Source organism: Oncorhynchus gorbuscha, linkage group LG14, assembly GCF_021184085.1.
Source record: "Oncorhynchus gorbuscha isolate QuinsamMale2020 ecotype Even-year linkage group LG14, OgorEven_v1.0, whole genome shotgun sequence".
NCBI lineage: Eukaryota > Metazoa > Chordata > Actinopteri > Salmoniformes > Salmonidae > Oncorhynchus > Oncorhynchus gorbuscha.
Genome location: NC_060186.1, coordinates 14,115,079 through 14,128,484, shown reverse-complemented (window position 1 = coordinate 14,128,484; position 13,406 = coordinate 14,115,079). Strand labels below are relative to the sequence as shown.

Sequence of the window (13,406 nt, the reverse complement as noted above, 5' to 3'; positions counted from 1 at the left end):
GTGTTTTCCCTTGTGTCCTTGTGTGTGTGTGTGTTTTTCCCCTGTGTGTGTGTTTTGTGCCTGTGTGTGTGTTTTCCCCATGTGTGTGTGTGTGTGTGTGTGTGTGTGTGTGTGTGTGTGTGTGTGTGTGTGTGTGTGTGTGTGTGTGTGTGTGTGTGTGTGTGTGTGTGTGTGTGTGTGTGTGTGTGTGTGTGTGCGCGCCTCTAACCTTTCATCTTCCCCCTCAGGTGTAAGAACGGCGTGGAGGTCCCGACCGGGCCCCGGTCACGCTACCGTGTCAAGTCTGAGGGGCTGAAACACTGGCTAATCATTGACGATGCCTCAAAGGAGGACACTGGAACCTTCTCCCTCATGGCCTCTGGGGGAACCTCTGAAGCCAAAGTCCAGGTTGAATGTGTGTATTTCACTTCCCTCTCCTTTCCTCACACGTTCTCTCTTACTGAGAAACTGTAGATCAACTAAATTGATGACTATTTTTAATTTTTTCTATCCTCTTATTTCTTTCCATTCTTCCCTTCATCAGTGAAGCCACTGAAGATTATTCAGGATTTGCAGGACATGACAGTGCTTTTGGGCCAGCCACTGAAGATGCACTGTGAGATCTTCCCTGGGAATGTTCCAGGTCGTTGGTACAGGAACGGACAGTTGATCCAGTCCAACGACCGCATCAACATCCTGCAAAGAGCCAAGTATGTCACTTCCCTCCCACTCGCCCATCTCCTCAGCCCCATACCTGTGTTCATGGGGGTTTCATACCTGGTCAAGTAACAGAGGAAAAGATTCTGGGCCCAAATCAGGATTCACCATTAGGCCCATGTAACCTGAGCAAGAAGAACTCTGGGCCTTAGCCCTTCCCTCTGTCCTGCTAACTTTTTCATATTGTTTAAGCTGTCTCCTCACTTGTTTTCTTGTTTTGACAGGAACCACCGATTAGAAATTGTGAACAGCACCCTTCACGATGCCGGGGATTATACCTTTGTGCCAGAGGGATACTCTCAGAGCCTCTGTGCCAAAATTCATATCGTTGGTACAGTAATTTTAATGATACAAAACCGTCTGTGGGTTGAAAGGAATATTATAGAGCACTTACTTGTTTTCTTCCTTGTCCCATTCTTACAGATCCTCCCAGGGTGCACCTGGAGAGCTTGAACTTCCCTGACAACACGGTGACCATTGTGGCAGGAAATAAACTCCGCGTGGAGATCCCCATCAGTGGAGAACCAGCACCCAGAGTGGTGTGGATGAAGGGAGAGAGGGTGAGTGCTGACCTGGGTCAAAATAGTGTTCATTGGGCCTCCCGGGTGGCGCAGTGGTGAAGGGCGCTGTACTGTAGCCCCAGCTGTGCCATCAGAGACTCTGGGTTTGCGCCCAGGCTCTGTCATAACCGGATAAGACCGGGAGGTACGTGGGGCGACGCACAATTGGCCTAGTGTCGTCCGGGTTGGTGAGGGCTTGGCCAGTAGCGACTCCTGTGGCGGGCCGAGCGCAGTGCGCGCTAACCAAGGTTGCTAGGTGCACAGTGTTTCCTCCGACACATTGGTGCGGCTGGATTCCGGGTTGGATGCGCGCTGTGTTAAGAAGCAGTGCGGCTTGGTTGGGTTGTGTATCGGAGGACGCTTGACTTTCAACCTTCATCTCTCCCGAGCCCGTACAGGAGTTGTAGCGATGAGACAAGATAGTAGCTACTAAAAACAATTGGGGGGAAAATGGGGTAAAAAAATGTTTTTTAAAATAGGCTTCATTGTGCTCAATTGTTGTCATAAGTACAGTATACATACTGTACTGTATGGGTACAGTATACACACTGTACTGTATGGGTGCAGTACAATCTGCTATTTGCCATCGTAGGTAATCCTTGACTCGGGCCACCGTGTGCGAGCTGAAACCTTCTCGGACCACACCAGCCTCACCATCGACATCGCAGAGAAGGAGGACACAGGAAACTACAAGATAGTCCTGCAGAACGAGGCTGGGGAAGCAGGGGCTAGCATCAAAGTCAAGGTGGTGGATATCCCAGACCCTCCTGAAGTTCCCCTGGTCACGGAGGTGGGAGGAGACTGGTGCTCTATGACATGGGAACCCCCGATCTATGACGGAGGCTCATCCATCTTAGGTAGGTGTGTGTGGGTGGTTTTATGCTAACAAGTTGGATATTCTGGTGTGTGTATGTGATATAGAACTATGCTTTTCCCCAAAGGCTACTTCATCGAAAGGAAGAAGAAGCAGAGTTCCAGATGGATGAGGCTGAACTTTGACCTGAACAAAGAGACCACATTTGAGCCTAAAAAGATGATTGAGGGTGTCCCGTACGAGGTGCGCGTCTTTGCTGTGAATGCCATCGGCGTGTCCAAACCCAGCGAGCCATCCAAAGCCTTTGTGCCGCTGGGTGAGTTCTGAGTAGGCGATGATCGCTTGGCAATGTAATCTTTGTGACAAAGCCAGTGAGGTGACACTTACAGTACAAAGGTGTTATCCTCTTACGTAAGCCAATACGGTTTCTCCTATGGTTATATCATATCACGATAGTGGGAGAAAAATGAAAGAGCCGGTGCTGTGATACTGTGTGATAGTGCAGGCCATTGTGTGGGCTGCCCTTCCCCTTTGCAGCTGTTCCTCTGATACCCAACTATTCCAAACATTCCGCATTCTGACTGTGACCTCTACTGGACGTGGCGGGGCTTTAGGAGATATTAAATATGTCTTTATAATGGCTGCCAAATCATCTAGGGCTTATAGGTTTAGGAGATCAGCCTCCCACAGGGTTCAATATGAGTTAAATGTGATGCAGAATATAAGAATAGACGTTAAGAGCCGCCCTAATCAGATCTGGTGAACAGATTGATGCCATACCAGCGCCAGCTAGAGGGGTGTCCCACACACATGGGCATGGAGGTGTTTCTTACATTGTATGCATTATACTGTTATTGTGGCAGTTGAAGATCAACTTTTGACAAGGCATACTATACATGCAAGGAAATGTTTGTGTGAAGTCCAACCGTTGTAACACTCTCACACTGATTGCTCTCAGCTGTGACCAGCGAGCCCACCATGCTGGTGGTGGATGATGTCACAGACACCACGGTGACCATGAAGTGGCGTCCCCCAGACACCATCGGAGCTGCAGGCTTAGACGGCTACCTGGTGGAGTATTGCATCGAAGGAAGTAAGAAGCATTCAATTGACATGCCTCCATCGACGAATAGACTTTGTCTTTTATAACTAGAACCCACTTGACTTTTCATGATCAGGAGAAACTCCTGGCTTGTTAATAAGTATTACCTGCTGTGTTAAGTCTATGGACATGTTCTCCACAGCTGATGACTGGAGAGTAACCAATAAGGAGCTGACAGAGAAGACTAAGTACACCATCACTGGCCTCCCTCCAGAGGCTAAGATCCTGGTTAGGGTAAGGGCTATCAATGCTGCCGGCGCCAGCACTCCCAGAACACTTCAGCACTCTATCCTGGTCAAAGAGGTCATCGGTGAGTCCTAGCCACTCTCCACTTCTCTTTTTGATGTCTGTATGTATTATTTATTAGCAAGGTTTAAGCAACAGGGCTAGGAACATGACATTTGATACACAAGTCCAAAAGACAACAATTCATCAAATATTTACAGTGCCTTCGGAAAGTATACAGACCCCTTGATGTTTTCCACGTTTTGTTACGTTACAGCCTTATTCTAAAATGGATTTTTTTTTATTTAAATCAGCAATCTATACAGAATTGTAACGGCGTTCTTCATTTGTAGAAAGAGAGTCGGACCGAAATGCAGCGTGGTGGTTACTCATGACTTTAATGGAAAAAGTGACACATGAAATAACTATACAAAATACAAAACAACAAACGGAACGTGAAACCTAATTACAGCCTATCTGGTGAAACTACACAGAGACAGGAACAATCACCCACGAAATACACAATGAAACCCCGGCTACCTAAATACGGTTCCCAATCAGAGACAACGAGAATCACCTGACTCTGATTGAGAACCGCCTCAGGCAGCCAAGCCTATACAACACCCCTACTCAACCCAATCCCAATAATTACAAAACCCCAATACGAAATACAACAACATAAACCCATGTCACACCCTGGCCTGACCAAATAATATAACGAAAACACAAAATACAATGACCAAGGCGTGACAAGAATACCCCATAATGACAAAGCGAAAACAGGTTTTTAGAAAAATGTGTGAATGTATTAATATAAAAAATAAAATAACGTATTTGCATAAGTATTCAGACCCTTTGCTATGAGACTCGAATTGAGCTCGGGTGCATCCTGTTTCCATTGATCATCCTTGAGTTGTTTCTACAACATGAATGGAGTCCACCTGTGGTAAATACAATTGATTGGACATGATTTGGAAAGGCACACACCTGGCTATATAAGGTCCCACAGTTGACACTGCATGTCAGATCAAAAACCAAGCCATGAGGTCAAATGAATTGTCCATAGAGCTCCGAGACAGGATTGTGTCGAGGCACAGATCTGGGGAAGGGTACCAAAAGCATTGAAGGTTCCCAAGAACACAGTGGCCTCCATCATTCTTAAATGGAAGAAGGTTTTCCTAGAGCTTTTCCTAGAGCTGGCTGACCGGCCAAACTGAGCAAGGGCCTTGGTCAGGGAGGTTACCAAGAACCCGATGGTCACTCTGACAGAGCTCTAGAGTTCCTCTGTGGAGATGGGAGAACCTTCCAGAAGGACGACCATCTCTGCAGCACTCCACAAATCAGGACTTTATGGTAAAGTGTCCAGACGGAAGCCACTACTCAGCAAAAAGCACATAACAGCCCTCTCTGAGTTTGCCAAAAGGCACCTAAAGACTCTCAGACCATGAGAAACAAGATTCTCTGGTCTGATGAAATCAAGATTGAACTCTTTGGCCTGAATGCCAAGCTTCACGTCTCGAGGAAACCTGGCACCATCCCTACAGTGAAGCATGGTGGCGGCAGCATCATGCTGTGGGGATGTTTTTCAGCAGCAGGGACTGGGGGACTAGTCAGGATTTTTTTTTGTATAAATTATCCAAAAATTCTAAAACCTCTTTTTTCTTTGTCATTATGGGGTATTGTGTGTAGATTAATGAGGATTATTTGTATATTTTTATCAATTTTAGAATAAGGCTGTAACGTAACAAAATATGGAAAGTCGATGGGTCTGAATACCTTCCGAAGGCAAAGTAGATAAAAAATAATTACAAAATGTAAGTAATCACATTCCATCCACTTATCTGACCTGTCCTCTTCCCAGAACCACCTAAGATCCGCATCCCCCGTCACTTGAGGCAGACGTACACTCGTAAAGTCGGAGAAGCCGTCAATCTCGTTATTCCATTCATGGTAAGGCAATAACAGAAAATGGCTCAACTACCTTCAGTGAAAGCCCTTTAGTAAATCATATGTAGTTAGATTCATGCTTCTATGCAATATGTGACATGTAGGGCAAGCCCAGGCCAAAGGTGAGCTGGCTGAAGGAGGGCCAGACGGTGGACCCCACGCAGGTCACTATCCGCAACACAGACTGTGACAGCATCATCTTCATCCGCAAAGCAGAGAGGAAGCACTCTGGGAAGTACGATATGAAGGTGGAGGTGGAGAACCACGTGGACACGGCCATCGTAGACATCCAGATAGTAGGTGGGTCAAAGGACACTGACAGGAAGGATATCCTGATCTCACAGTTAAAGTTGTTTACACATAGATCAATTAAGCACTTGTATCGGTCATTTTTACAGATTGAATCAAACAGAAAGTAGAAGTAAAAAATACTATAAGAGGGAAAGATCTCATTGTAAAGAGTTGATCGAGTTGAATGTTTTTAGCTTTGTTCTGCCCTTTATTCCCTATCAATTTTTTCACAGCAGCTAATGTCTAGCACATAAATAAGACCCATACTGATGTTAATGATGTTAACGGATTCATCTCTCTACTCAGACCTCCCAGGGCCTCCACAGTGTGTGAAGATAGATGAGGTCTGGGGGGGAAACGTGGCTCTGGACTGGACCCCTCCAAAGGACAATGGCAACGCCGCCATTACAGGCTACACCATCCAGAAAGCAGACAAGAAGACCATGGTATGAGTCTGCTGAATGCATCACTTGGTACTGTACTATATGGAATCAGTATGAGGGAGAGATTTTTACAGGAAAAGTACCTCTGTATGTATTATGCATATGGAATTCAAGTGTATGTGCTACTCAATGTGATCCCCTGCATGTTTAAACAAATCTGCTCTCTATGGGACAGGAGTGGTACACGTGTATTGAGCACTACCACCGTACCTGCATCACCATCACCGAGCTGGTGGTGGGGAACGAGTACTACTTCAGAATCTACTCTGAGAACATGGTGGGTCTGAGCGAGGGTGCCACCCAGACCAAGGACAGCGCCCTCATCGTTAAAGAAGGTATATGTGAGCTCCTCTGTGTGTGTGTGTGGGGGGGGGGATACCATATTGAGAGCAATGAAAAATATGACCAGTATGTCATCCCCTCTACTTTCTAATATTATGGACCAACTCGTTCAAAAAGCAGATGGACATGAACATCAGTCACTTCTTTTTTCGTTTTCTTCTTTGTTTTTTTTGTCACAAGGTAACAATACATAGTGATAAAATATTCATTTTTACAGAATTGGACCAGTTGCTTTCATTCAAAGATGGCGTATACACTACATATCATGTTTCATTGTACTGTTAATGCCGATGTTGCTGTCTCTGACCGCAGATGATGAATTAAAATACTGTCTCTCCTTCAATCATGATCACAAGGGAAATTCCCCCATGATACAGCCCAGCGCCTGTATCATGTACAACCCCATTCTTCCTCCCTTCCTTCCTCTGCAGGCATGCAACTGAAGAACCCCGAGTACATCGACCACGACTTCAAAGAGCCTCCCAAGTTCACCCAGCCCCTCATCAACACCTTCGCCATCGCTGGCTACAACGCCACCCTCAACTGCAGCGTCCGCGCCAACCCACGGGTAGGTGTAGTCCGGGTCCCAGATCTGTTTGTGCTGTCTTGCCAACTCCATTTCAGCAATTGGAGTTGGCAAGACGACACAAACAGATCTGGGACTCAGGCTAGGTGTATAGGACCGTACTTAGACAGTGCCTACACCAATTCTCCGGGAATGTTCTGTCCAACTAAACTCCTGGACATGGTTGTGGTATCATGTTCCCCATACTCCTCCAGGATGGACTAGGTCCAAATGGTCCAGGCCCCCAGCTGTATGCTGAAAGCTTTACCCCTCCAGCCTGTTCCCCATACCTCTCCAGCCTGTTCCCCATACCCCTCCAGGATGGACCAGGCCCCCAGCTGTATGCTGAAAGCTTTACCCCTCCAGCCTGTTCCCCATACCCCTCCAGGATGGACCATGTCCAAATGGTCCAGGCCCCCAGCTGTATGCTGAAAGCTTTACCCCTCCAGCCTGTTCCCCATAACCCTCCAGGATGGACCATGTCCAAATGGTCCAGGCCCCCAGCTGTATGCTGAAAGCTTTACCCCTCCAGTCTGTTCCCCATACCCCTCCAGCCTGTTCCCCATACCCCTCCAGCCTGTTCCCCATACCCCTCCAGCCCGTTCCCCATACCCCTCCAGTCTGTTCCCCATACCCCTCCAGTCTGTTCCCCATACCCCTCCAGGATGGACTAGGTCCAAATGGTCCAGGCCCCCAGCTGTATGCTGAAAGCTTTAACCCTCCAGCCTGTTCCCCATACCCCTCCAGGATGGACTAGGTCCAAATGGTCCAGGCCCCCAGCTGTATGCTGAAAGCTTTACCCCTCCAGCCTGTTCCCCATACCCCTCCAGCCTGTTCCCCATACCCCTCCACTCTGTTCCCCATACCCCTCCAGGATGGACTAGGTCCAAATGGTCCAGGCCCCCATCTGTATGCTGAAAGCTTTACCCCTCCAGCCTGTTCCCCATACCCCTCCAGCCTGTTCCCCATACCCCTCCACTCTGTTCCCCATACCCCTCCAGGATGGACTAGGTCCAAATGGTCCAGGCCCCCATCTGTATGCTGAAAGCTTTACCCCTCCAGCCTGTTCCCCATACCCCTCCACTCTGTTCCCCATACCCCTCCAGGATGGACTAGGTCCAAATGGTCCAGGCCCCCAGCTGTATGCTGAAAGCTTTAACCCTCCAGCCTGTTCCCCATACCCCTCCAGGATGGACCAGGTCCAAATGGTCCAGGCCCCCAGCTGTATGCTGAAAGCTTTAACCCTCCAGCCTGTTCCCCATACCCCTCCAGGATGGACCAGGTCCAAATGGTCCAGGCCCCCAGCTGTATGCTGAAAGCTTTACCCCTCCAGCCTGTTCCCCATACCCCTCCAGCCTGTTCCCCATACCCCTCCACTCTGTTCCCCATACCCCTCTGGACTTCCAAATGGTCCAGGCCCCCATCTGTATGCTGAAAGCTTTACCTCCAGCCTGTTCCCCATACCCCTCCACTCTGTTCCATACCCCTCCAGGATGGACTAGGTCCAAATGGTCCAGGCCCCCAGCTGTATGCTGAAAGCTTTAACCCTCCAGCCTGTTCCCCATACCCCTCCAGGATGGACCAGGTCCAAATGGTCCAGGCCCCCAGCTGTATGCTGAAAGCTTTAACCCTCCAGCCTGTTCCCCATACCCCTCCAGGATGGACCAGGTCCAAATGGTCCAGGCCCCCAGCTGTATGCTGAAAGCTTTACCCCTCCAGCCTGTTCCCCATACCCCTCCAGCCTGTTCCCCATACCCCTCCACTCTGTTCCCCATACCCCTCCAGCCTGTTCCCCATACCCCTCCAGGATGGACTAGGTCCAAATGGTCCAGGCCCCCAGCTGTATGCTGAAAGCTTTAACCCTCCAGCCTGTTCCCCATACCCCTCCAGGATGGACCAGGTCCAAATGGTCCAGGCCCCCAGCTGTATGCTGAAAGCTTTACCCCTCCAGCCTGTTCCCCATACCCCTCCAGCCTGTTCCCCATACCCCTCCAGCCTGTTCCCCATACCCCTCCAGCCTGTTCCCCATACCCCTCCAGTCTGTTCCCCATACCCCTCCAGCCTGTTCCCCATACCCCTCCAGCCTGTTCCCCATACCCCTCCAGCCTGTTCCCCATACCCCTCCAGCCTGTTCCCCATACCCCTCCAGGATGGACCAGGTCCAAATGGTCCAGGCCCCCCAGCTGTATGCTGAAAGCTTTACACCTGCAGCCTGCTCTTTCTGACCGCCTCTCAATCATGGCAGCCTTTACACCTGACAGCTATCCTCTCTCTAACAACACATCTCTAGTCAGCTGCCTGAAGTTTTTTGTTGAGAGGTTGAAAAACTGCTTAAATTAACAGACCATGGGCACCATGTAAATATAAGGGTTTATCTGAGTAATGCACTCTTGGTTATAAGATATGACTGTTCATAACAGTGTATCTCTAACTTGAACAATGTATTAGCCCTCTCACTGAGAAAATAGTACAAATCCACAGACCAGTAAAACATTGCAATGTATTGAATGCTTCTGAAATAATGTACTTCAACATATTGAGTTGACAAATGTTTTAATGATACAGGGGCGAGGACTTTTATACTACTTGATTAACATTATGGGGAGTAACTTGCGAAACATCCCTGACTTAATTAAGTATTGATATTTTAGAGGCTTCTCTGGGAAACGGGCTAACCTTCTCTGTTTTTGACTTCAGCCCAAAGTGATTTGGATGAAGAATAAGATAGCCATCATTGACGACCCGCGCTACCGCATGTTTAGCAACCAAGGGGTCTGCACCCTGGAGATCCGGAAACCCAGTCCCTACGACGGGGGCATGTACTCCTGCAAGGCCATTAATTACCTGGGTGATGCACTAGTGGAGTGTAAACTGGAGGTTAAAGGTCAGTTTGGGCTGTAGGGGTACCTGGTAACCTGCGGTGTATGTTATCCACATGTGTACAGTATTAGGTGTCTAGACTCTTTGGTGACGTAGATCAGTACATAGTTTGTTTCAGTGACTACACCACCAAAGGCCCGTCCGTATCAGCTGTGGTCCTGTAAGTATCCGTCGTACATATATCGTATATGATATATGCTTATATTGTCATATACAATATCCAGGGGGTTTGTCATTACATCTCCCCTGCTACTCCAATGAGGAACAACGTATTACATCACATGGCTGAACTCAATCTATGCATTTCCTTCTCATTTTAAACATGTTCATCTAATTACAGGTGTTCATACAAGACTTCAGTAATGTCACTTGTGTTCAGCCAAATCCTGTTCATCTGACTACCACTGTTGAATTTCCTACCACAACTTCAAAGTCGCATCGTCAAATGTAGCATGCTTCACCAATACAGCATGGTCCAAATCTTCCTAAGGCGTCATCACGCATCAACACCTCATAACTCAGACGCGCACCAATACGTATTGTTCTAGATGTAGTTCCCTTGTTCGATGAATACTATCTTGTGGCTCCATGTTTTAGTGTCTCCCCTCAACAGATGGTGATGTTCCTTCAATTGCGTGTTTAACTCCTCATATAAAATGAGTTCAATAACTGACCAGTATTCCCTGGAGAACACATAACTCCCCCATGTAAACATTTGGATAACCCCTCTTCTCTTCTCTCCCCCCAGTCCCCACTCAGGAATAGTGAATGTATGTTCTCATCCAAGGTAAGCTTTCATATGGTTTTGGCATATGAAGCTTATGTCATTCATTCTGCATCTGTCAAATGCCAATAATACAGCTTTTCTCAGCAGTACTAGGTGGTCTATTTAAGTGCACACCCACCCGTCTGAAAGAGTACCAAGACAAGGAATGCAAGAGTTCAGGGCTTGCCTGCTTTAGTCCAAATGGATGTGGATATGTACAGTAACATAATAGATTGTGTATGTTGCTCTAGACACTGTATGGACAGTGTTCATTGGAGCCAGTTACTTTCCAATAACACTCTAGGGTGGCTGTCTAAAGTCAAGCGTACCCCTAACATTTCAGAAGTCTATTTTAACGGTTGGTGTGACGTGCTTGCTTGTATGACCTGTGTTTCCCTGGTAACCGTGTTTGTTCCTCATCTAACATATGCCACACACAAAAGGTGAGTAACCTTCAAAGTAGTGCAAATGGCCTGATTGTGACATCAGAGTAAATACCAACATTTGCAGAGCATGGCTCTTTATTGAAGATTAAAGGTTGACATTATGCTTACATTATTTTCCAGAAGTCGTTACTCCAGGATGGTGCCCTGTACATACGTGTTATATTTACAGGGGTGATAATATATAATTCATCCATAGATCACTATCTGCTGATTAATACATACAGTGGGGCAAAACAGTATTTAGTCAGACACCAATTGTGCAAGTTCTCCCACTTAAAAAGATGAGAGGCCTGTAATTTTCATCATAGGTACACTTCAACTATGACAGACAAAAATCCAGAAAATCACATTGTAGGATTTTTAATGAATTTATTTGCAAATTATGGTGGAAAATAAGTATTTGGTCACCTACAAACAAGCAAGATTTCTGGCTCTCACAGACCTGTAACTTCTGTAATTTCAAAACATCACTGCTCTAGAGGAGATCTCCATGGAGGAATGGGCCAAAATACCAGCAACAGTGTGTGAAAACCTTGTGAAGACTTGTGAAAACATTTGACCTCTGTCATTGCCAACAAAGGGTATATAACAAAGTATTGAGAAACTTTTGTTATTGACCAAATACTTATTTTCCACCATAATTTGCAAATAAATTCATTAAAAATCCTACAATGTGATTTTCTGGATTTTTGTCTGTCATAGTTGAAGTGTACCTATGATGAAAATTACAGGCCTCTCTCATCTTTTTAAGTGGGAGAACTTGCACAATTGGTGGCTGACTAAATACTTTTTTTGCCCCACTGTATATCTATAGTAGGCCTATATTTGACACAATAGGGTTATTATTATTTGTGTCAATGCACCATCTATTATGTACTAGAGAAGGCTTTAATCCAGTTAATGTTCCTGAGCTTCTTGGCACATTTTGGGCCTACTTAGTGAATGGCCATGTCATGGCTCCTATAGCTCTGCCACTGTTAGCCTAGGCAGATATAGATTTGCTCACAGACTCAAAAGTGACGTATTTCACCTGTCCTTTACTGACACTGTCTCTATTTTCTCTCCTCACTGCTGTCCACTTTGGTATCTCTTCTTTTTTGTACTGTATGGTGTCTCTCTTCTGTTTCTTTGTTGCAGACTCACCCTCTTTTCGCTGTTTCAGTGTCTGTTTCGATGTTGCACACTGACCCTCTGCTATTTTCCTGTTGGACTCTTACGATCTTCTCTCTGTTAAAGATTGATCGTCTTCGCTCTCTCTTTCACTTTCTCTCTATAGCTCCTAACAACAAATTGAGTGTCTCTCCTTTCTCCCCCAGGGGGCTTTACCTTCTCTGAGCTCATGCAGCGTGGAGTGCCTTTACACCTGATCGATAAGTACATGAGCGAAACCAAGGCCGTGGAGCAGCCAGAGAAGTAGTCGGACTGAGCAACCACTGATACCCCTAGGCTGCCCGGAACCTGTCGTCACACCACTAGTGATCTGCCTCTCACCAGCAGTCGAGGGAGGGGCTGGAGGGGGAGGGAGGGTTGTACTGGACTTTGGCATGGCATGCTGTGTGCGGGTATGGAGCTAGTTATCATAGAAGAAGCCAATTCATCACCAGCTTTGTGTCATCTCCTAGTATTCAAAAGGCTCTGTTTAAGCTCAGTTGCATGTTGGCAGTGTTTTGGCTGTAGCTTTTTATTTTAGATGAGTAGTGCAGGAAATGTGCAGTAGGACAAACTGTAATTTCCACCTATCTGGACATGTTTTTGTCTCTGTTGGGATTGGGAACTGTGTTTGGGGGAGGGAGCTAATGTTGAAATGTATAAACAATATGGCTTGATGTCTGTCATGCAATGTCTTGTGATTAAAGATTGAACTTCAAAAGATACAAATATTAAAACATTTCTGATCAGATGATTTACCATGTGTATGTTACCAATAACATTTTATTTGGGCTTTCTAACAGACAGTTATCCACCTTTTGTTTAAGCCTTACACTGCATGACGCTGTGCTTTCTCTGCCCATACTGTACTTCAGGCTTGAGTATATTCTTAGCTGTCAGGCCATCTGCGCATGCTTTCATCTTCAATTTTTTGTTTATGACTCCTGGAATAAAATAAAAACATGTAACATAATCCTTTATGTGTAAATATATATTTTAAATGGTGTTTCAGTACATAGTAGGAACAAATTACAGTATTAAGATGCTTAAAGAACACGCCATATTAACTTCAGAGTGCAATCGAAACTTAAACGTTGGACTCTTACGATCTTCTTCTGTTAAAGATTGATAGTCTTCGCTCTCTCTTTTACTTTCTCTCTTTACCTCCTAACAACAAATT

At 46.3% G+C, this 13,406-nt stretch overlaps 1 protein-coding gene across 27 annotated transcripts in view; it reads left to right on the top strand.

Moving 5' to 3' along the window:
• LOC123994491 (myosin-binding protein C, slow-type-like) overlaps positions 1–13,199 on the top strand; it is a 46,440-nt gene extending 33,241 nt beyond the window's left edge. For 23 of the 27 annotated variants that reach the window (XM_046297134.1, XM_046297160.1, XM_046297159.1 and 20 more), the window contains 15 exons: positions 228–394; positions 524–689; positions 921–1,027; positions 1,120–1,256; positions 1,849–2,113; positions 2,198–2,386; positions 3,029–3,163; positions 3,315–3,482; positions 5,259–5,347; positions 5,449–5,644; positions 5,942–6,081; positions 6,254–6,413; positions 6,777–6,988; positions 9,683–9,869; positions 12,394–13,199. In XM_046297134.1, the coding sequence (XP_046153090.1) occupies positions 228–394; positions 524–689; positions 921–1,027; positions 1,120–1,256; positions 1,849–2,113; positions 2,198–2,386; positions 3,029–3,163; positions 3,315–3,482; positions 5,259–5,347; positions 5,449–5,644; positions 5,942–6,081; positions 6,254–6,413; positions 6,777–6,988; positions 9,683–9,869; positions 12,394–12,494 (2,419 nt within the window). In that variant the 3' untranslated portion in view covers positions 12,495–13,199. Of the gene's footprint in view, positions 1–227; positions 395–523; positions 690–920; positions 1,028–1,119; positions 1,257–1,848; positions 2,114–2,197; positions 2,387–3,028; positions 3,164–3,314; positions 3,483–5,258; positions 5,348–5,448; positions 5,645–5,941; positions 6,082–6,253; positions 6,414–6,776; positions 6,989–9,682; positions 9,870–10,613; positions 10,653–12,393 lie in introns of all 27 variants that reach the window. The other 4 variants (XM_046297144.1, XM_046297143.1, XM_046297139.1 and 1 more) reach the window with 2 other exon arrangements.
• Positions 13,200–13,406: the final 207 nt, after the last annotated feature.